At 42.9% G+C, this 27,848-nt stretch overlaps 1 protein-coding gene across 1 annotated transcript in view; it reads left to right on the top strand.

Moving 5' to 3' along the window:
- The window catches only part of UNC13C (unc-13 homolog C), a 1,145,854-nt gene that overhangs the window by 1,067,457 nt on the left and 50,549 nt on the right, over positions 1 to 27,848 (top strand). Inside the window, exons 32-33 of the mRNA XM_069765967.1 lie at positions 16,504 to 16,596; positions 19,169 to 19,328. Of these exons, the coding sequence (XP_069622068.1) occupies positions 16,504 to 16,596; positions 19,169 to 19,328 (253 nt within the window). The remainder of the gene's footprint in view (positions 1 to 16,503; positions 16,597 to 19,168; positions 19,329 to 27,848) is intronic.

Genomic DNA, 27,848 nt, shown 5'->3' with positions numbered 1-27,848 from the left:
CACGTCACTTGTGTCCCTCCAAAAACCAGAACCCGGCCTTGCCGCGCCAACAATTTCCAGTGGCCCCGGAAAAGCTTCCTCATTAAAAATATAATCATCCCCATCATCCTCCTCGTCCTCCTCCTCCTCTTCGCCCGCTACCTCGTCCTGTACACTGCCCTGGCCAGACAATGGCTGACTGTCATCAAGGCTTTCCTCTTCCTCAGCTGCAGACGCCTGATCCTTTATGTGCGTCAAACTTTGCATCAGCAGACGCATTAGGGGGATGCTCATGCTTATTATGGCGTTGTCTGCACTAACCAGCCGTGTGCATTCCTCAAAACACTGAAGGACTTGACACATGTCTTGAATCTTCGACCACTGCACACCTGACAACTCCATGTCTGCCATCCTACTGCCTGCCCGTGTATGTGTATCCTCCCACAAAAACATAACAGCCCGCCTCTGTTCGCACAGTCTCTGAAGCATGTGCAGTGTTGAGTTCCACCTTGTTGCAACGTCTATGATTAGGCGATGCTGGGGAAGGTTCAAAGAACGCTGATAGGTCTGCATACGGCTGGAGTGTACGGGCGAACGGCGGATATGTGAGCAAAGTCCACGCACTTTGAGGAGCAGGTCGGATAACCCCGGATAACTTTTCAGGAAGCACTGCACCACCAGGTTTAAGGTGTGAGCCAGGCAAGGAATGTGTTTCAGTTGGGAAAGGGAGATGGCAGCCATGAAATTCCTTCCGTTATCACTCACTACCTTGCCTGCCTCAAGATCTACAGTGCCCAGCCACGACTGCGTTTCTTTCTGCAAGAACTCGGACAGAACTTCCGCGGTGTGTCTGTTGTCGCCCAAACACTTCATAGCCAATACAGCCTGCTGACGTTTGCCAGTAGCTGCCCCATAATGGGAGACCTGGTGTGCAACAGTGGCAGCTGCAGATGGAGTGGTTGTGCGACTGAGGTCTGTGGACGAGCTCTCGCTTCTGCAGGAGGACGAGGAGGAGGGGGTGCGAACGGCTACAGCCAACTGTTTCCTAGACCGTGGGCTAGGCAGAACTGTCCCAAAATTGCTGTCCCCTGTGGACCCTGCATCCACAACATTCACCCAGTGTGCCGTGATGGACACGTAACGTCCCTGGCCATGCCTACTGGTCCATGCATCTGTTGTCAGGTGCACCTTTGTGCTCACAGATTGCCTGAGTGCATGGACGATGCGCTCTTTAACATGCTGGTGGAGGGCTGGGATGGCTTTTCTGGAAAAAAAGTGTCGACTGGGTAGCTCGTAGCGTGGTACAGCGTAGTCCATCAGGGCTTTGAAAGGTTCGCTTTCAACTAACCGGTAAGGCATCATCTCTAACGAGATTAGTCTAGCTATGTGGGCGTTCAAACCCTGTGTACGCGGATGCGAGGCTAAGTACTTCCTTTTTCTAACCATAGTCTCATGTAGGGTGAGCTGGACTGGAGAGCTGGAGATCGTGGAACTAGCGGGGGTGCCGGTGGACATGGCAGACTGAGAGACGGTGGGAGATGGTATTGTTGCCGCCGGTGCCCTAGATGCAGTGTTTCCTACTACGAAACTGGTGATTCCCTGACCCTGACTGCTTTGGCCTGGCAAAGAAACCTGCACAGATACTGCAGGTGGTGCGGAAAATGGTGGCCCTACACTGCCGGAAGGGATGTTGCGTTGATGACTAGCTTCATTGGCCGAGGGTGCTACAACCTTAAGGGACGTTTGGTAGTTAGTCCAAGCTTGCAAATGCATGGTGGTTAAATGTCTATGCATGCAACTTGTATTGAGACTTTTCAGATTCTGCCCTCTGCTTAAGGTAGTTGAACATTTTTGACAGATGACTTTGCGCTGATCAATTAGATGTTGTTTAAAAAAATGCCAGACTGCACTCTTTCTAGCATCGGATACCTTTTCAGGCATTGCAGACTGAGCTTTAACCGGATGGCCACGCTGTCCTCCAACAGGTTTTGGCTTTGCCACGCGTTTTGGGCAAGATACGGGCCCGGCAGATGGAACCTGTTGCGATGTTGATGCCTGCTGCGGCCCCTCCTCCTCCGCTTCAGAACTGCTGCCGCCTGCACCCTGTTCCCCCAATGGCTGCCAATCGGGGTCAACAACTGGGTCATCTATTACCTCTTCTTGTAGCTCGTGTGCAACTTCGTCTGTGTCACCGTGTCGGTCGGTGGTATAGCGTTCGTGATGGGGCAACATAGTCTCATCAGGGTCTGATTCTTGATCATTACCCTGCGAGGGCAATGTTGTGGTCTGAGTCAAAGGACCAGCATAGTAGTCTGGCTGTGGCTGTGCATCAGTGCACTCCATGTCAGATTCAACTTGTAATGGGCATGGACTGTTAACTGCTTCACTTTCTAAGCCAGGGACGGTATGTGTAAAGAGCTCCATGGAGTAACCCATTGTGTCGCCTGCTGCATTCTTCTCTGTTGTTGTTTTTGCTGAAGAGGACAAGGAAGCGACTTGTCCCTGACCGTGAACATCCACTAACGACGTGCTGCTTTTACATTTACCAGTTTCACGAGAGGAGGTAAAAGAGCTAGAGGCTGAGTCAGCAAGATAAGCCAAAACTTGCTCTTGCTGCTCCGGCTTTAAAAGCGGTTTTCCTACTCCCAGAAAAGGGAGCGTTCGAGGCCTTGTGTAGCCAGACGACGAACCTGGCTCCACAGCTCCAGACTTAGGTGCAATATTTTTTTTCCCACGACCACCTGATGCTCCACCACTACCACTACCCTCATTACCAGCTGACAATGAATGCCCCCGGCCATGACCTCTTCCACCAGACTTCCTCATTGTTTTAAAAACGTAAACAAACTAACGGTATTTGTTGCTGTCACACAACTTACACGGTGAGCTATAACTTCAGTATGATTTAGCTACCCCTTTACAGGTGGGTGAGACCGCAAAGAAAATCAGGCACAATGTTACACACTCTGTTTTTGGTGGCAACAAATGAGAGAGATGCCACACACGCAGGACTGTCACTGAAGCACAAATGTAAATATTAATCTCCCACTGATTTGTTTTTTCTTTTTTTTTTCAGGGAGACTTTAGGAAAAAAAAATAATAAAAAAAAATGATTTTTTCAGGAAGAATTTAGAAACCAAATAAAATAAAATGATTTTTTCAGGGAGAATTTAGAAAACAAATAAAACAAAAAATAGGCTTTCTATGGCCCACTGAGTGAGAGATGACGCACACAGGAGTCAGGAGTGGCACACAAGCCCAGAGGCCAATATTGTTCTCCCAATGATTGATGTAGTGATTTTTTCAGGTAGATTTTGGAACCCAAATCAAGCTAAAAAAATAATAGGCTTTCTATGGCCCACAATTGGAGAGAGAGAGAGAGAGATGGCACACCCAGGACTGGCACACAAGCCCAGAGGCCAATATTAATCTCCCCCTTTTTTTTTTTTTTTTCAGGGAAAATTTATAAACCCAATAAAATAAATAATAAATAGGCTTTCTATGGCCCACTATCTGAGAGAGAGAGATGGCACGCTTAGGACTGGCACACAAGCCCAAAGGCCAATATTAATCTCCCTTTTTTTTTCAGGGAGAATTTATAAAACCCCAAAAAAATAAATAAATAGGCTTTCTATGGCCCACTATTTGTGAGAGAGATGGCACGCTCAGGACTGGCACACAAGCCCAGAGGCCAATATTAATCTCCCACTTTTTTTTTTTTTTTTTCAGGGAAAATTTATAAACCCAATAAAAAAAATAAATAGGCTTTCTATGGTCCACAATCTGAGAGAGAGAGATGGCACGCTTAGGACTGGCACACAAGCCCAAAGGCCAATATTAATCTCCCTTTTTTTTTCAGGGAGAATTTATAAAACAAAAAAAAATAAAATAAATAGGCTTTCTATGGCCCACTATTTGTGAGAGAGATGGCACGCTCAGGACTGGCACACAAGCCCAGAGGCCAATATTAATCTCCCACTTTTTTTCTTTTTTTTTCAGGGAAAATTTATAAACCCAATAAAAAAAATAAATAGGCTTTCTATGGCCCACTATCTCAGAGAGAGAGATGGCACGCTTAGGACTGGCACACAAGCCCAAAGGCCAATATTAATCTCCCACTGATTGATTTATTGATTTTTTCAGGTAGAATTTAGAACCCAAATAAAGCAAAAAAAAAAAAAAATAGGCTTTCTATGGCCCACTGAGTGAGTGATGATGCACACAGGAGTCAGGAGTGGCACACAAGCCCTGAGGCCAATATTTTTCTCCCACTGATTGATGTAGTGATTTTTTCAGGTAGATTTTAGAACCCAAATCAAGCAAAAAAATAAAGAGGCTTTCTATGGCCCACTGAGTGAGAGATGGCACACACAGGAGTCAGGAGTGGCACACAAGCCCTGAGGCCAATATTTTTCTCCCACTGATTGATGTAGTGATTTTTTCAGGTAGATTTTAGAACCCAAATCAAGCAAAAAAATAAATAGGCTTTCTATGGCCCACTGAGTGAGAGATGGCACAGACAGGGATGGCACTCTAGCAGAAATGCCAATCTTAATCTCCCACAAAAAAAAAAGGAACTGTCCTTCAATTACTATCTCCCTGCAGTAATCTCAGCCAGGTATGGCAGGCAGCAATAAGGAGTGGACTGATGCACAAATTAAATAAATAGTGTGGACAAACAAACAAGATAGCTGTGCAGAAAGGAAGGAACAAGAGGATTTGTGCTTTGAAAAAAGCAGTTGGTTTGCACAGCGGCGTACACACAGCAATGTAGCTATCAAGGAGCCTTCTAGGGCAGCCCAATGAGCTACAGCGCTGAGGAAAAAAAAAAAGAAGAAAATGTAGCTTCCACTGTCCCTGCACACCGAAGGTGGTGTTGGACAGTGGAAATCACTACAGCACAAGCGGTTTGGTGGTTAATGGACCCTGCCTAACGCTATCCCTGCTTCTGACGAAGCGGCAGCAACCTCTCCCTAAGCTCAGATCAGCAGCAGTAACATTGCGGTCGGCGGGAACGCCCCTTTATAGCCCCTGTGATGCCGCAGACAGCAAGCCAATCACTGCAATGCCCTTCTCTAAGATGGTGGGGACCAGGACCTATGTCATCACGCTGCCCACACTCTGCGTTTACCTTCATTGGCTGAGAAATGGCGCTTTTTGCATCATTGAAACGCGACTTTGGCGCGAAAGTCGCGTACCGCATGGCCGACCCCGCACAGGGGTCGGATCGGGTTTCATGAAACCCGACTTTGCCAAAAGTCGGCGACTTTTGAAAATGAACGACCCGTTTCGCTCAACCCTACCTCCAACTACTCCACAGCGTGGCTGGACAATAAAGGTCTCAAAGAAGAAAAAATAATGACATGGCCCCCTTGTTTACCTGATCTGAACCCCATAGAGAACCTGTGGTCCCTCATAAAATGTGATATCTAAAGGGAGGGAAAACAGTCCACCTCTGGGAACAGTGTCTGGGAGGCTGTGGTGGCTGCTGCACGCGATGTTGATCATAAACAGATCAAGCAACTGACAGACTCTATGGATGGAAGGCTGTTGAGTGCCATCATAAAGAAAGGTGGCTATATTGGTCACTAATTTTTGTGGTTTTCTTTTTGCATGTCAGAAATGTTTATTTTTAAATTTTGTGCAGTTATATTGGTTTACCTGGTGAAAATAAACAAGCGAGATGGGAATATATTTGGTTTTTATTAAGTTGCCTATTCTGCACAGTAATAGTTACCTGCACAAACAGATATCCTCCTAAGATAGCCAAATCTAAAAAAAAACTCCAACTTCCAAAAATATTAAGTTTTTGTATTTATGAGTCTTTTGGGTTGATTGAGAACATATTTGTTAATCAATAATAAAAATAATCCTCTAAAATACAACTTGCCTAATTATTCTGCACACAGTGTAGGATTGGAGATTTCTGGAAGAACATAGTCTGCCATATGCATGCACAATTGAATCAGGAGTTTCAGGGTGAATACCGTTGTGGCAGATCTGAGCATGTTTCTGTAATCTCTGTAATCATCTGTATCTGTAATCTGTAATCATTCCAAAGACATACTAATAGGAAATTTAGATTGTGAGCCCCAACGGGGACAGCGACGATAATGTGTGCAAGCTGTAAAGCGCTGCGGAATATGTTAGCGCTATATACAAATAAAGATTATTATTTATTATTAATAATCTCATATTTGAGATCTGGGGGATTAAAATGCAACACTGAGGGCGATTAGCAATCATTAGAGGAGCATGCTGCCCACTGAGCAAGCAATTAGTGTGGTAAACATGGAAGGTTGAGAAGCGTCAATGTTATTGCTCTTAATATGTCATCTACTGTATTTTTCAGACTATAAGATACACCGGAGAATAAGACGCACCTAGGTTTTAGAGTAAGAAAATAGGAAAAAAATTAAAGTAAAGAATGTGGCCAATTCTGCACTAATATCCCCATCCTGGTGTGTGTGTATATATATATATATATATATATATATATATACAGTTAGGGCCAGAAATATTTGGACAGTGACACAATTTTCGCGAGTTGGGCCCTGCATGCCACCACATTGGATTTGAAATGAAACCTCTACAACAGAATTCAAGTGCAGATTGTAACGTTTAATTTGAAGGGTTGAACAAAAATATCTGATAGAAAATGTAGGAATTGTACACATTTCTTTACAAACACTCCACATTTTAGGAGGTCAAAAGTAATTGGACAAATAAACATAACCCAAACAAAATATTTTTATTTTCAATATTTTGTTGCAAATCCTTTGGAGGCAATCACTGCCTTAAGTCTGGAACCCATGGACATCACCAAACGCTGGGTTTCCTCCTTCTTAATGCTTTGCCAGGCCTTTACAGCCGCAGCCTTCAGGTCTTGCTTGTTTGTGGGTCTTTCCGTCTTAAGTCTGGATTTGAGCAAGTGAAATGCATGCTCAATTGGGTTTAGATCTGGAGATTGACTTGGCCATTGCAGAATGTTCCACTTTTTGGCACTCATGAACTCCTGGGTAGCTTTGGATGTATGCTTGGGGTCATTGTCCATCTGTACTATGAAGCGCCGTCCAATCAACTTTGCAGCATTTGGCTGAATCTGGGCTGAAAGTATATCCCGGTACACTTCAGAATTCATCCGGCTACTCTTGTCTGCTCTTATGTCATCAATAAACACAAGTGACCCAGTGCCATTGAAAGCCATGCATGCCCATGCCATCACGTTGCCTCCACCATGTTTTACAGAGAATGTGGTGTGCCTTGGATCATGTGCCATTCCCTTTCTTCTCCAAACTTTTTTCTTCCCATCATTCTGGTACAGGTTGATCTTTGTCTCATCTGTCCATAGAATACTTTTCCAGAACTGAGCTGGCTTCTTGAGGTGTTTTTCTGCAAATTTAACTCTGGCCTGTCTATTTTTGGTATTGATGAATGGTTTGTATCTAGATGTAAACCCTTTGTATTTACTGTCATGGAGTCTTCTCTTTACTGTTGACTTAGAGACAGATACACCTACTTCACTGAGAGTGTTCTGGACTTCAGTTGATGTTGTGAACGGGTTCTTCTTCACCAAATTAAGTATGCGGCGATCATCCACCACTGTTGTCATCCGTGGACGCCCAGGCCTTTTTGAGTTCCCAAGCTCACCAGTCAATTCCTTTTTTCTCAGAATGTACCCAACTGTTGATTTTGCTACTCCAAGCATGTCTGCTATCTCTCTGATGGATTTTTTCTTTTTTTTCAGCCTCAGGATGTTCTGCTTCACCTCAATTGAGAGTTCCTTTGACCGCATGTTGTCTGCTCACAGCAACAGCTTCCAAATGCAAAACCACACACCTGGAATCCACCCCTGACCTTTTAACTACTTCATTGATTACAGGTTAACGAGGGAGACGCCTTCAGAGTTAATTGCAGCCCTTAGAGTCCATTGTCCAATTACTTTTGGTCCCTTGAAAAAGAGGACGCTATGCATTACAGAGCTATGATTCCTAAACCCTTTCTCCGATTTGGATGTGGAAACTATCATATTGCAGCTGGGAGTGTGCACTTTCAGCCCATATTATATATATATAATTGTATTTCTGAACATGTTTTTGTAAACAGCTAAAATAACAAAACTTGTGTCACTGTCCAAATATTTCTGGCCCTAACTGTATATATACTAGCTATTGAACCCGTTCTACGCCCGGGTGGCGAGCATTTATATTGGTATATGGTCTCCATCCTGGTATGTGCTGCTCCATCCTGCGTCCCCATCCTGTCATGTGCTGCTCCATCCTGCGTCCCCATTCTGTCATGTGCTGCTCCATCCTGCGCCCCCATTCTGTCATGTGCTGCTCCATCCTGCATCCCCATCCTGTCATGTGCTGCTCCCATCCTGTGCCCCCGTTCTCTCATGTGCTGCTCCCATCCTGCTCCCCCGTTCTGTCATGTGCTGCTTCCATCCTGCGCCCCCGATCTGTCATGTGCTGCTCCCATCCTGCGCCCCCGTTCTGTCATGTGCTGCTCCCATCCTGCGCCCCCATTCTGTCATGTGCTGCTCCCATCCTGCTCCCCTGTTCTGTCATGTGCTGCTCCCATCCTGCGCCCCCGTTCTGTCATGTGCTGCTCGCATCCTGCGCCCCCCGTTCTGTCATGTGCTGCTCCCATCCTGCTCCCCTGTTCTGTCATGTGCTGCTCCCATCCTGCGCCCGTTCTGTCATGTGCAGCTGCCATCATGCGTCCGTTCTGTCATGTGCTGCTGCCATCCTGCGCCCGTTCTGTCATGTGCTGCTCCCATCCTGCTCCCTTGTTCTGTCATGTGCTGCTGCCATTCTGCGCCCCCGTTCTGTCATGTGCTGCTCCCATCCTGCGCCCGTTCTGTCATGTGCTGCTGCCATCCTGCGCCCGTTCTGTCATGTGCTACTCCCATCCTGCGCCCGTTCTGTCATGTGCTGCTGCCATCCTGCGCCCGTTCTGTCATGTGCTGCTGCCATCCTGCGCCCGTTCTGTCATGTGCTGCTGCCATCCTGCGCCCGTTCTGTCATGTGCTGCTGCCATCCTGCGCCCGTTCTGTCATGTGCTGCTGCCATCCTGCGCCTGTTCTGTCATGTGCTGCTGCCATCCTGCGCCCGTTCTGTCATGTGCTGCCGCCATCCTGCGCCCGTTCTGTCATGTGCTGCTGCCATCCTGCGCCCGTTCTGTCATGTGCTGCTCCCATCCTGCGCCCGTTCTGTCATGTGCTGCTGCCATCCTGTGCCCGTTCTGTCATGTGCTGCTGCCATCCTGCGCCCGTTCTGTCATGTGCTGCTGCCATCCTGCACCCGTTCTGTCATGTGCTGCTGCCATCCTGCACCCGTTCTGTCATGTGCTGCTGCCATCCTGCGCCCGTTCTGTCATGTGCTGCTGCCATCCTGCGCCCGTTCTGTCATGTGCTGCTGCCATCCTGCCCCCGTTCTGTCATGTGCTGCTCCCATCCTGCGCCAACATTGTATTATATGCCCCCCATAAGACGCTCCAGTGTGTATGCCCCCGTATGCTGCTGCCATATAAAAAAAAAAAAATACCATACTCACCTATCGTCCGGCTCCACTGCAGGTGTGTCTTCAAGAAAATGGCGCCGGAAAGCGCGGACTGCGCAGGCGCCGATTGCGGCAGCAGGAATCGGCGCCTGCGCAGTCCACGCTTTCCGGCGCCATTTTCTTGAAGACACACCTGCAGTGGAGCCGGAGTGTGTCTTCAAGAAAATGGCGCCGGAAAGCGCGGACTGCGCAGGCGCCGATTCCGGCAGCAGGAATCGGCGCCTGCGCAGTCCGCGCTTTCCAGCGCCATTTTCTTGAAGACACACTCCGGCTCCTCTGCCTGTGACTGGTAAGTCAGAGGGCGGCGCCGGCACGCATTAAGCGCATCATCGCGCCCTCTGAACTGTCACAGCAGAGGAGCCGGGAGACGGAGCCGCACGCAGCGCTGGAACGGGGAAAGGTGAATATACTTACCCTCCTGGCGGTCCCTGACTCTCCGGTGGAGATCGCGGTGTGCGTTCAGTGTTTACGCATACCGCGATCTCCTGGGAGTGTCACTCTGTGGGGGCCAGACTGCGCCGGCGCTTGCGCCTGCGCAGTCTATAAAGCCTTCGGACAGAGTGACGCTCCCAGCGTTATATTATATATGTATATATATATATATTTTTTTTTTTCAATCCAGGTATACCTAGCATAGCCCCCCTCATCGCCATCCTGGTATACATTGTCCCTTCATCCCCATCCTGGTGTGCATGCCCCCCTTATCTCTATCCTTGCATGACCCCCTCATTACCATCTGGTATACATGGCCCCTAGCCCCATCATGGTATGCATTGCCCCCTAATTACCCTCCTGGTATGCATGGCTCCCTCATCCCCATTCTGGTATGCAATGCCCCCTCACTCCTATCCTGGTATACATGGCCCCCTCATCTGGGCCTGTGCGCCACCTCTCTTGCTTCATTAGCGTCCCTGGTGCCTGCGAGGCCCAGAGTGATGGCTGTGCTGTGTCTGATTAGGGGGAAAGACCTGCCCCCCGGACGATTTCACAGTATGAGGGGGCACATTTTATAACTGTTTATTTCAGCGTGTGTAGGGAGTATAACTAAAGGAGCCACCTTGTCAGAATGCAGCATTAGTGCTGCACAAGGTGGCTCTTTTAGTTACAAACGCCTGAGGGAGGTGACAGGATCCCTTTAATAGCGGGCACAGCAGCTGCCCACTTCCTGCAGCTGGGCGATTACATGTGCCCACTGGTAAAGGGAATGAATATTCTCTGCTCTCCACGCCCATGGCACCTAATTGGTAAATTTTTGGTCTATAGCATTAAAAAATAAGAATTGTTATTGGATTGTAAACTGTCTCAAAGACCACACACAGATAGTTCTGTTGGATGACTGCTACTTTAAATGGTCTGCCGTTTTAAGTGGTGCCTGCCAAGGTTCACTGCTGGCTCCATTATCATTCAATTTATTAACCCCTTCATGACCAGGGGATTTTTCGTTTTTTCGTGTTCGTTTTTCACTCCCCTCCTTCCCAGAGCCATAACTTTTTTATTTTTCCGTCAATTTGGCCATGTGAGGGCTTATTTTTTGCGGGACGAGTTGTACTTTTGAACGACATCATTGGTTTTAGCATGTTGTGTACTAGAAAACGGGAAAAAAATTCCAAGTGCGGTGAAATTGCAAAAAAAGTGCAATCCCACACTTGTTTTTTGTTTGCCTTTTTTGCTAGGTTCACTAAATGCTAAAAATGACCTGCCATTATGATTCTCCAGGTCAGTACGAGTTCATAGACACCTAACATGACTAGGTTATTTTTTATCTAAGTGGTGAAAAAAAATTCCAAACTTTGCTAAAAAAAAAAAAAAATTGCGCCATTTTCCGGTACTCGTAGAGTCTCCATTTTTCGTGATCTGGGGTCGGTTGAGGGCTTATTTTTTGCATGCCGAGATGACGTTTTTAATGATAGCATTTTGTTGCAGATACGTTCTTTTGATCGCCCGTTATTGCATTTTAATGCAATGTCGCGGCGACCAAAAAAACGTAATTCTGGCATTTCGAATTTTTTTCCCGCTACGCTGTTTAGCGATCAGGTTAATACTTTTTTTTATTTGATAGATCGGGTGATTCTGAGCGCGGCGATACCAAATATGCGTAGATTTGATATTTTTTTAATTGATTTATTTTGATTGGGGCGAAAGGGGGGTGATTTAAACTTTTATGTTTTTTTTATTTTTTTCACATTTTTTTAAACTTTTTTTTTTACTTTTGCCATGCTTCAATAGCCTCCATGGGAGGCTAGAAGCAGGCACAACGCGATCGGCTCTGCTACATAGCAGCGATCTGCTGATCGCTGCTATGTAGCAGAAATGGAGGTGTGCTGTGAGCGCCGACCACAGGGTGGCGCTCACAGCCACCGGTCATCAGTAACCATAGAGGTCTCAAGGACCTCTATGGTTACAATATACAAGCATCGCCGACCCCCGATCATGTGACGGGGGTCGGCGATGACGTCATTTCCGGCCGCCCGGCCGGAAGCGGTAGTTAAATCCCGCTGTCTGCGTTTGACAGCGGCATTTAACTAGTTAATAGGTGCGGGCAGATCGCGATTCTGCCCGCGCCTATTACGGGCACATGTCAGCTGTTCGAAACAGCTGACATGTCCCGGCTTTGATGCGGGCTCACCGCGGAGCCCTGCATCAAAGCAGGGGAGCCGGCATCGGACGGTATAGTACGTCCGATGCCGGTAAGGGGTTAAAGGGAATCTGTATCAAGGTTTTGGCCAGATATGTCTTTTGATAGCCCGTTATTGCATTTAAATGCAACGTGGCGGCGACCAAAAAAATTAATTCTGGCTTTTCGAATTTTTTCTCGCTATGCCGTTTAGCGATCAGGTTAATGTTTTTTTTTATTGATAGATCGGGCGATTCTAAACGTGGCGATACCAAATATGTGTAGGTTTGATTTTTTTTTATTGCTTTATTTTGGATAGGGGGGTGATTTAAACCTTTATATATTTTTTATTTTTTGCATATTTCCATGGGAGGCTAGAAGCTGGCACAACTGGATCAGCTCAGCTACATAGCAGCGATCATCAGATCGCTGCTGCTATGTAGCTGAAATGCAGGCTTGCTATGAGCGCCGACCACAGGCGGGCGCTCACAGCACGCCGCTATCAGTAACCATAGAGGTCTCAAGGACCTCTATGGTTACCATCCTGATGCATCGCCAACCCCCGATCATGTGACAGGGGTCGGCGATGCACTTATTTTGACAGTGATTTGACAGCGGCATTTAACAGGTTAATAGCGGTGGGTGAATCACGATTTCACCCGCCGCTATTGCGCGCACATGTCAGCTGTACAAAACAGCTGACATGTCGCGACTTTGATGTGGGCTCACCACCGGAGCCCACATCAAAGCAGGGGACCCGACATGCGCCGTACTAGTACAGGGCATGTCGGGAAGGGGTTAATCTGTGGTATAGTCTACCTCAACAGCTGGTCATAACAGAAGAAAAAAGGCTTGGGTCCTTATTTAGAAGTAAATAGATTAAATAATTAATAAATGTTTTAAGTTCTTTTCTGAACGTTTGTCCAGAGGATCGACAATTGGGGTCAGGAGGGAAAGATTAGGTCTTGTGGGATGGACTGAATCACAGATTGTGGTTTTGCGTGTGCCCATTCTCTTTATCCTTTCTCATCCCTCGGTTGAACTGTATAATCATTTATCCTTTTTCAATCTTTTCAACTATGTAGCTATGTTCATACTACACTAGCGAGTTTTACGGACGTAAGAGCGCAGAAAATACGTCCGTAAAACTCGCCAAACAAACGGCACAATTATTCTCTATGCCCCTGCTCCTATCTGCCGTATTTTATTGATCAGTATTATACGGCTTTCTACGGCCGTAGAAAATCGCAGCATGCTGCGTTTGTCACCGTATTGCGCAAAAAAAACACCAATGAAAGTCTATGGAAGCCCCAAAAATACGGATTACACACGGACCAGCAGTGTGACTTGCGAGAAATACGCAGCGGTGTTAGAGAGAAAAACCGGTAATTCAGTGCGGTGTACAGTAAAATCACACTGACAGCTTACAATAGAATAGGTAGAATAAATGTCTACACATAGAATAGGTAATGTAATGTAAACCATGTCTCATATCATGTTGGGTTTTAGGAAGGAGATAGCAAAAGCCGGCAATTGAATTACCGGCTTTAATGAATTACCGGCTTTAAAGCTATCTAGTGCTGTATGAAGTAATAATATATATTCATATATGTGTCTCACTGACACATATAGATATATATATATATATATATATATAGACAGTATATATGTTTTTTTTTTTTTTTACACATGGATCCCTTGTATAGCCGTATGTTGGTTTTGCAAGCCTGCGAGAAAAACACGCAGTACGGATGCCATACGGATTACATACGGAGGATGCCATGCGCAAAAAACGGTGAAACACCCTGCCTACGGAGGAGCTACGGACCACTATTTTGGGGACTTTTCAGGGTATTACGGCCGTAATATACGGACCGTATTGTCTTACGCTGAGTGTGACTCCAGCCTAAGAGGGAGCATTCTGCTCTTGAAAAACACTTTTGCTACAGTTGTTGTATAAAGTTAGCATTATGGATATATTATTCTGTAAGAGTTTGCCAAATATGTTCACGTAACTCTAAAATTACAAAAGCAATAAAAAGTCTTAATAGGAATTTGAAAGAGAAAATAACATATTTTTCCTATCAGTTTTATGTTAAGTGAATGAAAAAAATAATATTTTTTTAAATTTTCCATGTTACTATTTATATATTTTTTAAAAATCAGACATCTTTAGAGATGAGCGAATATTTCAATATTTGGTTTGAATTATGATCGCCGCATTTGCAATATCTGCTGAACATAGCTGAACGCCATTGGAGTCAAAGGGAGTACAGCTGAGAGAATATGTTCGGAAACAATCATTAAACATAAATTCAGCGCGAATATGGTACAAATATGGCACATTCGGATTCAGCAATCGTTTTCCGAACATAATCGCTCATCTCTAGACATCTTGTATATTACTAGACTCACACTTCCTGTTCTTTTCAGAAGCCATAGGCAGCAATAGACTAATTCAATCAAAGATTTAAAAGTTGCAAATATTTTTTTGCAATGCATATTTGAGTGAAAAATCTGTGACGGACAGTGCACTTGCCCATCTGATTCATGCAAAATGGTGGCATTTTTTACATTAGAAATGCTACTCCAGTCTATTAAAACAGTTGCGTTTCTTGTGCAGAGCATAGAGGCATATGCCACTCAGAAGAGGAAGTGGTGTGCTAAAACAGTCCCATGGACTTTTAGAAAAGCATTTTTTCGGGGCATGCTTTGAGCTGGCTAAAGGTCGTAGAAGGGGTATTATGTTCACTTGTTGATATTGATGTTCAATTGTTTTATCTATAGTACAGGGTGGGCCATTTATATGGATATACCTAAATAAAATGGGAATGGCTGGTGATATCAACTTCCTGTTTGTGGCACTTTAGTATATGGGAGGGGAAAAACTTTTCAAGATGGGTGGTGACCATGGCGGCCATTTTGAAGTTGGCCATTTTGGATCCAGCTTTATTTTTTTCAATGGGAAGAGGGTCATGTGACACATCACACTTAATGAGAATTTCACAAGAAAAACAATAATGTGCTTGGTTTGAATGTAACTTTATTCTTTCATAAGTTATTTACAAGTTTAAATAAATTCGGGAGACCATTGGTGGCAATTCATCTGGCTCACGATGACCAATCCACTTTCCAGGAAACTGTTCATGTAGGAAAGCTTGGATCTGACACCCAAGATGGTGCACCACCACATTATGGGTGTCAGGTCCGAGAATTCCTACATGAACAGTTTCCTGGAAAGTGGATTGGTCATTGTGGGCCAGTTGAATGGCCACCAAGGTCTCCCGATCTGACCCCCTTAGACTTTTATCTTTGGTGTTGCTATCAGTGTATCAAGAGTGGGAGAAGATGGTTGCATTGACAATCCAAACAATGGGCAGCACTTTGAATACATTTTATAAGAGGTCATAAACTTGTAAATAACTCATGAAAGAATAAAGTTACGTTAAAACCAAGTGCACCATTGTTTTTCTTGTGAAATTCTGAATAAGTTTGAAGTGTCACATGATCCTTTTCCCGTTGAAAAAAATAAAGTTGGATCCAAAATGGCCGACTTCAAAATGGGCACCATGGTCACCACCCATCTTGAAAAGTTTTCTCTCTCCTATATACTAATGTGCCACAAACAGGAAATTGATATCACCAACCCATTTTATTTAGGTGTATCCATATAAATGACCCACCCTGTATACACAGGTGTTACTTTTCTTTTTATCCTATTTGTGATGATAATAAGATGAAGGCTGTAAAGTCTTCTGTACAGAATAGGAAGCATGTGTCTGGTATTAAGACTAGTGGCCAAGGTAGAAATGGGCAAATAATACAACATTTTATATAGTGCCAACATATGCCACATCACTTAACAATGCTAGATAAGTATACATATTTTTTTAAACACACCTGAACTATGAATAGCACCAAAAATCAATAGGTGCATATAATCTCTAAGACATATAAAATGTATTGAATTTAACAATTTAAAAACAATGTAGGGTCAATGGAGTAACGCAATGGAGGACCATATAATGCATTAACATAGTTTTACCAATTATCACTAGGATTTAATCATTAAGAGTCTGAGTATTTGTTGAAAACTATTATTTTTTAATATAGGTAATGATATGGAAAATAAAAGAAGGAAGAAAGTTCATTTACCATTTAACATGTAACCCAGGTTTAAACAATGCATCATTTCCTAATGACATTTCCTTTAAGAATCTTGTCATTTGATATTAAATAAATCAATTGAACATACACTTGAAGTTAGTAGCAAGTGTGGCCTTGAGTTTTCAGTTTCAATCTGTCTTTTGTATTACTTTGTTGACCTTTCGCTCTTATATGCCGCAGGTCTGTCCACAGAAGGCACGGTTGGAGAGATCTCAGTTCAAGTGGATATCTTTACTCATCCTGGAAATGGTGAACACAAGATTACAGTAAAAGGTATGATGGAATTGAGAAGCATACTCTCATTGTCATCTTAGATTAGAATTATTTCTCAATATAACAGACTGATGCTATAACGTCCAATAAAATAAGAAGCTCTGTCTTCTCTCTGCTGATCACTTGCTTTTCAGTCAGTTATAAAGCTGTAGCAAACATGAGTTGAACAGGTTTTTCTGCTGTTATCCTTCAGTTTCATGGAGAATATAAAAAAAAAGTCTTATTCTGCTGATAATAATAGTTTTATTATACCAAACCTGTACCTGTATATCTACTCTCTGGTCATAAATGCTACAGAAGACATATGTATTATGTTCTTTAGCCCCCAAGTTTCTATATGTAGAACATTTTTTTTGTAGCTACTTTATTTAAGTATGGAGGTAGAATGATATATTATGTAATTCAGCATTTCCATGTAAAAATCTACTAAGAATTACAAAGTCCAGAAAACAACCCCCTCCCCAATGTCTCGCCCACAGGGACTGATTGACAGCTCTCTTTATACACACATGGGGCTCAGGCAGATGTCCGTGGATCTCGGTCTGATTATGGATCACAATGCATGGCCTGGCCACAGGTAACCCAACTGGAGTATGACTGCTTCATATATTTCTATGGAGCTCTCATGCTCAAGTCAGGAGGTCCACTGTCAGTCTGTGCATTGCGGTTTTAGATTGGACCAAGAACCACAGATTATTACTATTATTATGTATTTGTATAGCACCATTGATTCCATGGTGCTGTACATGAGAAAGGGTAAGGACCCTGCCCTTGCGAGCTTACATTCTACAGGATGGTGGGGAAGGAGACAATAGGTTGAGGGCTGCAGCAGCTTCCGTGTTGGTGAGTGGTAGCTCCGACATTGGTGAGGAGGCAGCAGGGTCAGTGCAGGCTGTAAGTTTTCCTGAAGAGGTGGGTTTTCAGGTTCCATCTGAACGATCCGAATGTGGTTGATAGTTGGACGTGTTGGGGCAAAGAATTCCAGAGGATGGTGGATATTCGGGAGAAGTCTTGGAGGCAGTTGGGTAAGGAGTGAATAAGTGTGGAGGAGAGAAGGAGGTCTTGGGAGGACTGGAGATTACATGAGATTTTGGGAGATTGATTCAGAGATTGATGAAGGAAACAGGTTATGGATGGCTTTGTAGGTCAGTATTAGCAATTTGAACTGGATACGCTGAGAGAATGGGAGCCAGTGAAGAGATTTGCAGAGGTGGGAAGCGAAGGAGTTGCGAAGAGAGAGATGAATTCGTCAGGCAGCAGAGATAAGGATGGACTGGAGAGATGCAAGGGTGTTAGCAGGGAGGCCACAGAAAAGGATGTTGCAGTAATCGAGGTGGGAGATAATGAGTGCATGCACAAGCATTTTAGTAGATTGAAGGTTGAGGAAAGGACGGATTCTGGAGATATTTTTGAGCTGGAGGAGACAGGAGGTGGAAAGAGCTTGGATGTGTGGTTTGAAGGACAGAGTCAAGGGTTACTCCGGCGCAGCAGACTTCAGGTATGGGGGAAAGCATGATGTCATTAATTGTGATAGATAGGTCAGTGAGGAAGATGATGAGTTCAGATTTGTCCACAATGAGTTTGAGGAAGCGAGAGGAGAAGGAGGATACGGCTGATAGACACTCCAGGATTCTGGACAGCAGAGAGGTGACATCTGGGCCAGAGACATAGATCTGAGTGTCATCAGCATAAACGTGGTACTGGAATCAATGGGACTTTATGTGTTGTCCCAGGCCAAGTGTATAGATTGAGAAGAGTAAGAGTCCTAGAACAGAGCCTTGGGGGACTACAACAGAGAGAGGATGGGATGAGGAGTTAGTGTGGGAGTAGGAGAAGCTGAATGTGCAGTTAGAAAGGTATGAGGATATCCAGGATAGGGCGAGGTCTTTTAGGCCAAAGGAGGAGATGATCTGTAGTAGGAGGCAGTGGTCAACTGTGTCAAAAGCAGAGGATAGGTCTAGGAGGAGGAGTATGTAGATAAGCCCTAATACGGGAGAAACTATCACTCATTACTCACAAACTCACTCCATGAGTTTTTGAAGCACTTCAAGGGGGATCTGTCAAATACTGTATTTTACATGGAAACGTGAGGATTTTTGACACTTGTCACTAGATCATATCTCTGTGCACTTTGACTTTGCACAATTAGTGCTGCCGGTAACAGATTTTTTAGAGACATGCCCCATTGTCAATGAATTATTTATTTCCAGTAGGATGAATGAAGAAATTGCAAATTGCAGAACTCTAAGAATAGATGCTCCAGAAATGTTTTTTCAGGTGGAATGATCCACATATTTGGTCAAATAGATTACATAAGAAGGGGCAACTTCTCCTTACACTGACTTTTATAAGAAAATACTGAAACAGGAGCTCACCAAGCTCACCAAGCTATTTCATTTTTATGGTAATTCAGGAGCTCAATAGTTTTTCTTGATTTTCTGCTGATTTGTGTCAATATAACAAATGCAATATTAAAATTATTATCTTAAAATATGACTGCTTTTCAAGAATTAGATCAGCACTTAAATTATGTGATAAATAAAATGCAATATTTCTCTTTCTCTTTTTCTAGTTGTGGCACTTAACGGGTTACTCTGGCAAACCACAGCTATGTTCCGGCCATTTGTTGAAGTCTTTGCATTAGGTCCCAGCCTTGGTGACAAGAAGAGGAAATTTGGTACAAAAACAAAAAGTAACACTTGGTCACCAAAGTACAATGAGATTTTTAATTTGTAAGTCTTGCTAATATGATTTAATACATATTGATTCATTATAGAGCAGTTTTAAAAAAGAAATGCTAAAATAAGAGCAACCTGTATAGCCTAATTTTTTACACAGTATAGACTTGTATGAATTTATTTACGTATCCAGTATGCGCACTACTGGATTCAAGAACAAACTAGATCATCACCCAGAGTACCAAAGGATTTTCCGATGGTGCCAAGTTTTGACACAGCAGTGGGCTCCAAAGGTCTAGCACAGGGGTGCGGAATCTTTTTTCTCCAAGAACCATTTGGTATTTATGGCATCAGTCGTGGGCCGAGCAAAATTGTTAACTTACAAATGATTTTGTTATATTTGGTCAAACCTTTATTTAACTCCCCTTTAATGTAATGGCTTGAAATGCTTCTCTTTGGTCAGGCATTTGATGTTATGTGGTAGTGATGATGTTGCTACTCGCAATTGCTTTTCCAAATTTCCATTGGTCTGGATCGCAGTCTACTATGTGAAGTTAAGTTTTATAAAGAACGACTCACAGCAGTAAGATGTTCCAAAAACAGATGCATATTACAATGCGGTGACCAGAAAAATGCCCACAGGAAAAATGCTTACAGGAAAATTGCCCATAGGAAAATTGCCCACACAGAAATTTGCCCATGTGGAAATTTGCCCACATGGAAAATTGCCCACACGGAAAATTGCCCACACAAAAAAATGCCAATTGCAGCAACACAAAGTTTCAGATCTATGATATTTGAGGTGCAAGGTGAGGATGTTCACATGATATGTGAAAAATGCCCACAGAAAATTACGATATATTAACCCCTTTCCCATCTGAGATGTATCCATACGTTCCTGTGACCTGTGTATTATTGACCTGGAACGTATGGATATGTATGGATATGTCCTGGTGGTTTGAAAACATCTGGGTAACTAGAGCTAGTAAAGGTGTTATATCACACTCAGAGAAAAAAAGGTGAGTAGAATGATTTTGTTTTTAATTATGCATTAGGGGCAGAATGGGACAACATACTCTAGGATTAGGGACCATGTAAACCAGAATGTGGACATACATACCAGAAAGGGGGCATATATACCAGGATGGAGACCATGTGGACCATACATACCAGGATGGGGACCATATATACCAGTATTGGGACATATATACCAGGATTGAGACCTTGTGGACCATACAAACCAGAATGGGGACCATATATACCAGCATTGGGACATATGTACCAGGATGTGGACATAGTCACCAGGATGATGGGCATATATACCAGGATGGGGGACATTACTACATAATGAAGGGGGGAATTCATAAGTCTTTATAGAATTTAGAACGCTACAGAGGCCCATACATCTGACCAACGTGTGTGTGTGGGGGAGCAATTCCAAATTTCGCACTGGGGCCCATCGGACTCCAGTTACACCACTGCAAAACCATATCATACATTCTCAGCAAGAACACAAGGTGGTACAAGTGACAGAATCTCACCTTTCTGTGGTGCCTTCTGGGCTTCCAGGACAAACTATCTCTGCCAGCAGCACCCTGCTTTTGGTGGGCTCCCACTGAGGTGATAATGTATTAGATTTGACCTGCAGTCCCATGTAACTCCACAGATAATACAGTGATACTTTTGTGAATACTGATAGCATTGATGGCTCCTCTGGATCACACTGCTGCTGGGTCTGCATGTGCTGCTGTTCTGGGCTGATGGGAGGTGTAAGGCCGAATCAGTGAGAGATGAGAGCAGACTAGATCCATCTATTGCTGATAATGACAGACTGCTACAAACCACAGATCTTCAGTATTTTAGCAGTTTTGCACTAGGTTAACTGTAAATCACAAGTTGATCACACTTTTTTCCGTGTGGGCAATTTTCTGCCTGAATAGTCACTGCAGAGAGCCGGAAGACGGAGCAGCGCGCGACGGTGGAACGGGGACAGGTGAATATCGCAAATGCCGGTGTCCCCGCCTGCTCAGGACAAGAGGTGAGTATGTCATATTTTTTTTAAATCGCTGCAGCAGCATATGGGGCATAATATTCTATGGAGCATCTTATGGGGCCATCAACCTTTGTGCAGCATTATATGGGGCATAATCTATGGAGCATCTTATGGGGTCATCAACCTTTGTGCAGCATTATATGGGGCAAATGTTTCTATGGAGCATCTTATGGGGCCCATGATCAATGTTTGTGCAGCATTATATGGGGCAAATGTTTCTATGGAGCATCTTATGGGGCCATAATCAGCCTTTATGCAGCATTATATGGGACAAATGTTTCTGTGGAGCATCTTATGGGGCCATAATCAGCCTTTATGCAGCATTATATGGGGCAAATGTTTCTATGGAGCATCTTATGGGGCCATAATCAGCCTTTATGCAGCATTCGAAGAAAGGAAATGTTCCAGCTCCATAAAATGTCAATGCTTTATTTTTCCATTAAAATCTTAGTACAAAATATCCTTGCATAAATGTGAATACTGAAGTGTCACAATGAGAGCGACGCGTTTCGATCTTGTCTGATCTTAATCCATGCTTAGTTTAGTGTGAATTCTGACATTTACTATATAGTAGTCCTGGACCAATCAAATTGCCGCTTTTTTTTTTTCTGATTACTTCTGCAGGTCCTGGACATAATTATGTCAATGCAATGTAAATGAACTTATCTAAATAATAAAACAAACCAAAGTACCACATTAAATATAAGCACAATAAGAGCTAAGAGAAAACCAATAAACAATAAATAAGTTTTAAGCATAGTGATACATGATTTCGTTTTTTCTGTTGAGGCCAAAAGGGTATCTCGTTTGTAGATTATAAATCCAAAAAGCTTCTCTAGTGAGAAGCTGTCTTTTTATATCCCCTCCCCTTTGGGAAGGTTTTATCCGTTCAATACCCTGTACTGTCATCATGGAATAATCGCCTGAATGACAAGTAACAAAATGCTTGGCAACAGCTGAAACATTACGGCTAGTTGTGTTATTACTGGTTAGGTCCCTGAGATGTTCCGATATTCTAATTTTAAGTTTCCTCGTTGTGCATCCTATATAAGACATTTTAGAAGAAATGCAGTCTATTTTATAAACAACATTATTTGTGTGACAGTTTATTAACTCCTTTATTTGATATGTTTTCGTTCCCTCTGTGTTTTGGAAAGTATTATTAGTTTTCGCATTGCGGCATGTGCTGCAAGCAGCAGTACCGCATTTGTACAAACCCCTACATTGTAGCCATGTTTTAGATACGGGTTGATAAGCAAAGCAGTTTGGGGAAAGGGAGCTGCCAATAGATGGTGCTCTTCTGGCCACTATATTTAATCCGTCTTTTAGGATATCTGCAAGGCTATCGTCTTCCCGTAGAATGGGTAATCTATTTAAAACTATATTTTTGATTTCGTTAAATTGGCTACTGTATTGGAAACAGACATATGGTTTATTTTTTCTGTTCTTTTTTGCCTTTTCACTATCTGCACTGGGTACGAGCAAGCTGTCTCTGGATTTATTATTAACTATTTGATGCGCTCTGTCTAGAGTCCATTTAGGATATTTTCGTTTTTGTAATTTATTTCTCAAGTTATTGAATTCAATAATAATATATTAATTCAATAACTTGAGAAATAAATATAGACATCCTAAAAAACGGATTAAATATAGTGGCCAGAAGAGCACCATCTATTGGTATCTCCCTTTCCTCAAACTGCTTTGCTTATCAACCCGTATCTAAAACATGGCTACAATGTAGGGGTTTGTACAAATGCGGTACTGCTGCTTGCAGCACATGCCGCAATGCGAAAACTAATAATACTTTCCAAAACACAGAGGGAACGAAAACATATCAAATAAAGGAATTTATAAACTGTCACACAAATAATGGTGTTTATAAAATAGACTGCATTTCTTGTAAAATGTCTTATATAGGATGCACAACGAGGAAACTTAAAATTAGAATATCGGAACATCTGAGGGACCTAACCAGTAATAACACAACTAGCCGTAATGTTTCAGCTGTTGCCAAGCATTTTGTTACTTGTCATTCAGGTGATTATTCCATGATGACAGTACAGGGTATTGAACGGATAAAACCTTCCCAAAGGGGAGGGGATATAAAAAGACAGCTTCTCACTAGAGAAGCTTTTTGGATTTATAATCTACAAACGAGATACCCTTTTGGCCTCAACAGAAAAAACGAAATCATGTATCACTAAGCTTAAAACTTATTTATTGTTTATTGGTTTTTTCTTAGCTCTTATTGTGCTTATATTTAATGTGGTAGTTTGGCTTGTTTTATTATTTAGATAAGTTCATTTACATTGCATTGGCATAATTATGTCCAGGACCTGCAGAAGTAATCAGAAAAAAAAAAAAGCAGCAATTTGATTGGTCCAGGATTACTATATAGTAAATGTCAGAATTCACACTAAACTAAGCATGGATTAAGATCAGACAAGATCAAAACGCGTCGCTCTCATTGTGACACTTCAGCATTTACATTTATGCAAGGATATATTGTACTAAGATTTTAATGGAAAAATAAAGCATTGACATTTTATGGAGCTGGAACATTTCCTTTCTTCGGCTGCAATTACCACTCATCTTGGTCCCAGATGAAGTTCCGAGCACCTGCAAGGATCGGTGAGCTGGCTGCGGTCTAATTTCATTAGCCACATTTTTTCTATTTTGTTATTTATGCAGCATTGTATGGGGCAAATATTTCTATGGAGCATCTTATGGGGGCCATAATCAGCCTGTATGCTGCATTGTATGGGGCAAATGTTTCTGTGGAGCATCTTATGAGGCCATAATCCACCTTTATGCAGCATTGTATTGGGCCAATTTTTCTATGGAGCATCTTATGGGGCCCATCATAAACTTTATGGAGCATTATATGGTGTGTATTTTGTATGGAGCATTATATGGGGCGTATTTTGTATAGAGCTTTATATGGGGCTCCTGATTCAATATCAATATTCAAAAACACTTAACCTACTGATGTCTCAATTAATTTTACTTTTATTGGTATCTATTTTTATTTTTTAAATGTACCAGTAGCTGCTGCATTTCCTACCCTAGGCTTATACTCGAGTCATTAAGTTTTCCCAGTTTATTGTGGCAAGACTAGGGGTCTTGGTTTATTCTCGGGTCGGCTTATATTCGAGTATATAAGGTATGTAAAAGGAAGACACCGGTCAGTCTAGGTGAGCAGATTTGGGGACAGCCTGCCATGGACCAGCCTTGGACTATTCAGCAAGACACAGACACGTTAATGATTTGGGTACTATGCCATAATTCTGGTGTAAAACACCTCAATAAGTCACAACATTTTGCATACAGTTGTGCCCAAAAGTTTACATACCCCGGCAGAATTTTTGCTTTCTTGGCATTTTTTCAGACAATATGAATGATAACACCAAAACTTTTTCTCCACTCATGGTTAGTGGTTGGGTGAAACCATTTATTGCCAATGCCAAACTACTGTGTTTTCTTTTTTTAAATTATAATGACAACCCAAAACATCCAAATGACCCTGATCAAAAGATCACATAATCCATTTCTTAATACTGTGTATTTGCCCCTCTAACATCAACGACAGCTTGAAGTCTTTGGTGGTAGTTGTGGATGAGGTTCTTTATTTTCTCAGATGGTAAAGCTGCCCACTCTTCTGTAAATTCCTGGGCTGTCTAGCATGAACTGCGCGCTTGAGATCTCCCCAGAATGGCTCAATGATATTGAGGTCGGGAGACTGAGATGGCTACTCCAGAACCTTCACTTTGTTCTGCTATAGCCAATGACAGGTCATCTTGGCCTTGTGTTTTGGATCGTTGTCATGTCGAAACCTCCAAAGACGTCCCATCCGCAGCTTCTGGGCTGATGAGTGCAAATTTGCCTCCAGTATTTGCTGATAATGTGCTGCATTCATCTTTCCTTCAACTTTGACCAAGTTTCCTGTGCCTTTGTAGCTCACATATCCCTAAAACATCAGCGATCTACCTCCGTACTTTACAGTAGGAATGATGGTCTTTAAATTATAGGCCTTGATGACCCCTCTCCAAATGTACGTTTATAGTTGTGGCCAAAAAGTTCCATTTTGATCTCATCACTCCAAATTACCTTGTTCCAGAAGATTTGAGGCTTGTCTCTGTGCTGTATTGCGTATTGTAGGTGAGATACTTTGTGGCATTTGCACAGTAATGGCTTTCTTTTGGCGACTCGACCATGCAGCTTATTTTTCTTGAAGTACCTCCTTACTGTGCATCTTGAAACAGACACATTGATAGTTTTCAGAGAGTTCCGTATTTCAACTGATGTTCTGTCTGGGTTTTTCTTTACATCCTGAACAATTTTCCTTGGAGTTGTGGACAACATTTTTGTTAGTATACCTGACTGTGGTTTTGTTTTTACAGAGCCCCTGTTTTTCCATTTGTTCACAGTTTGAACGCTGCTGATTGGCATTATCAATTCCTTGGATACCTTTTTGTATCAGTTTCCTGTTTTATACAGTACTACTACCTTTTCCCGTAGATCCGTTGACAATTCTTTTGCTTTCCCCATGACTCACAATCCAGAAACATCAGTCGCTGGATGAAAGATGCAAGAGTCTGTCTGGATCCCAGAAACTCAGTCAGCCTTTATGCACACACACTGATTACAAGCAAACAGGTCACATTTGAGGATGCTACTGTACCTTTAGTAACCATTCAAACCCATTTGTCAACTTCTGTGCATGTTATCAGGCCAAAATCACCAGGGTATGTGAAGTTTTGATCAGGGTCATTTGGATGTTTTGGGTTGTCATTATGATTTAAAAAGAGAAAACGCAGTAGTTTGACAATAAATGGCTTCACCCAACCACTAACCATAAGTGGAGATAAAGTTTTGGTGTTATCATTCATATTCTCTGGAAAAAGGCAAGGAAAGCAAAAATTCTGCTGGGGTATGTAAACTTTTGAGCACAACTGTGCTTTTGGAGTTTACAATAAAGTGGTGCAACTTTTGGTGTTTTCACACCAGGCCCATCCAGCCTTGCCAAAATGGACCGAGCCTAGCCAGGGCTAATTCATGAAAAATTACTCCAGTGCTATTTCAGTCTCTGACTGGTGTAGCATTTTTGTTACTCCTCATTAAATGGAACCTATCATATTCCAAAGCACTATGAACCAACAGATATGGGTTAATCTGGAGGTTTATAGCATTCTAAAACCATGCAGCCACCGCACTTAAAGTGTGGCTAATGAGAGGAAATGAACTTTATTCCTCTCGGCAGCCTCCAGCTTTCATTCAGAGGCGCAGCTTCAGTCACCGCTCAGTACAGAGTGAGTGATGTCTGTAGCCGCTCCCCAGCACTGACTGACAGCCAGCTCTGCACTGATATGCTGCAGGGACAACTATCAGTCAGTGCCAGGGTATGCTTACAGCCACTGCTCACTGTATAAAGTTCCTTTTAAGACATGTACAATGCCAGTCTTAATGAATTGCCCCCTTAGTTCCTGGTCAGCTTTTTATAGTATGCTTTCTCTGAAAAGCCATAGCATTTCAGAGTAAGACTATGTTCACATGCAGCGTTTTTTTCAGTAGCCAAAACCTGCTATAATGGCAGTAAAAATGCTGTGTTTAAAAAAGTGTCGTTACGACATTTGCCGCTTTTTTCATTGCTTTCTATGGGTGAAAAAATGCTGAAAGAAGTGACAAATATAAAAAACGTTACCATTGTGAAATTCAGTCAGGAAAAAAAACAAGTGCCTGCAGGAGATTTTGGAAATCTTATGTGTTTTGCTGGTGCTTTAAAAAGCAGCTTTGGGCTCTGTTCATATGCAGAATTTTTGCAGCTTTTTCTTCTCCAAATATGAGGTTACAGTTTACAGCACAAGCAAAAACTCTGAGATTTCAGAAATCTCCTGCACACCCTTTTACTTTCTCCTCACTGCATTTCAGAACTGCTGCATTTTTTTAAATCTTCAGCATGTCACTTCTTTCAGCATTTTTTCACCCATAGAAAGCAATGAAAAAGTGAAAAAAAATGTAGATATCGAAACGTTGTTTTTCGCTGCATTACTGTAAGACAAAATGCAGTTTTGGAAGCAGTGTTTTTACTATAAAGGTATATACTGATAATACACACCTGTACTATATATGTGTATGGTTTACCCTTATAATTTCACATGGAATTTCATTTACTTCTATATAATGAACACAGTGGTTCAGCAGACAATATCAGCTTTGTGTCATCCAGACAGTAGTGACAGGAGGTCGCCCTGCCATAGATTACAAGTAGGGTTGAGCGAAGCGGATCGGACAAATTAAAAAATCGCCGACTTTCGGCAAAGTCGGGTTTCATGAAACCTGACCCGATCCTAGTGTGGGATTGGCCATGAGGTCGGCGATCTGCGTGTAAAAGTCGCGTTTCATATGATGCTTTCAGCGCCATTTTTCAGCCAATGAAGGAGGACCCAGAGTGTGGGCAGCGTGATGACATAGGTCTCGGTCCCCACCATCTTAGAGAAGGGCATTACAGTGATTAGCTTGCT

The sequence above is a fragment of the Ranitomeya imitator genome, chromosome 4 (assembly GCF_032444005.1).
Source record: "Ranitomeya imitator isolate aRanImi1 chromosome 4, aRanImi1.pri, whole genome shotgun sequence".
NCBI lineage: Eukaryota > Metazoa > Chordata > Amphibia > Anura > Dendrobatidae > Ranitomeya > Ranitomeya imitator.
This window is presented reverse-complemented; position numbering and strand designations above follow the sequence as displayed.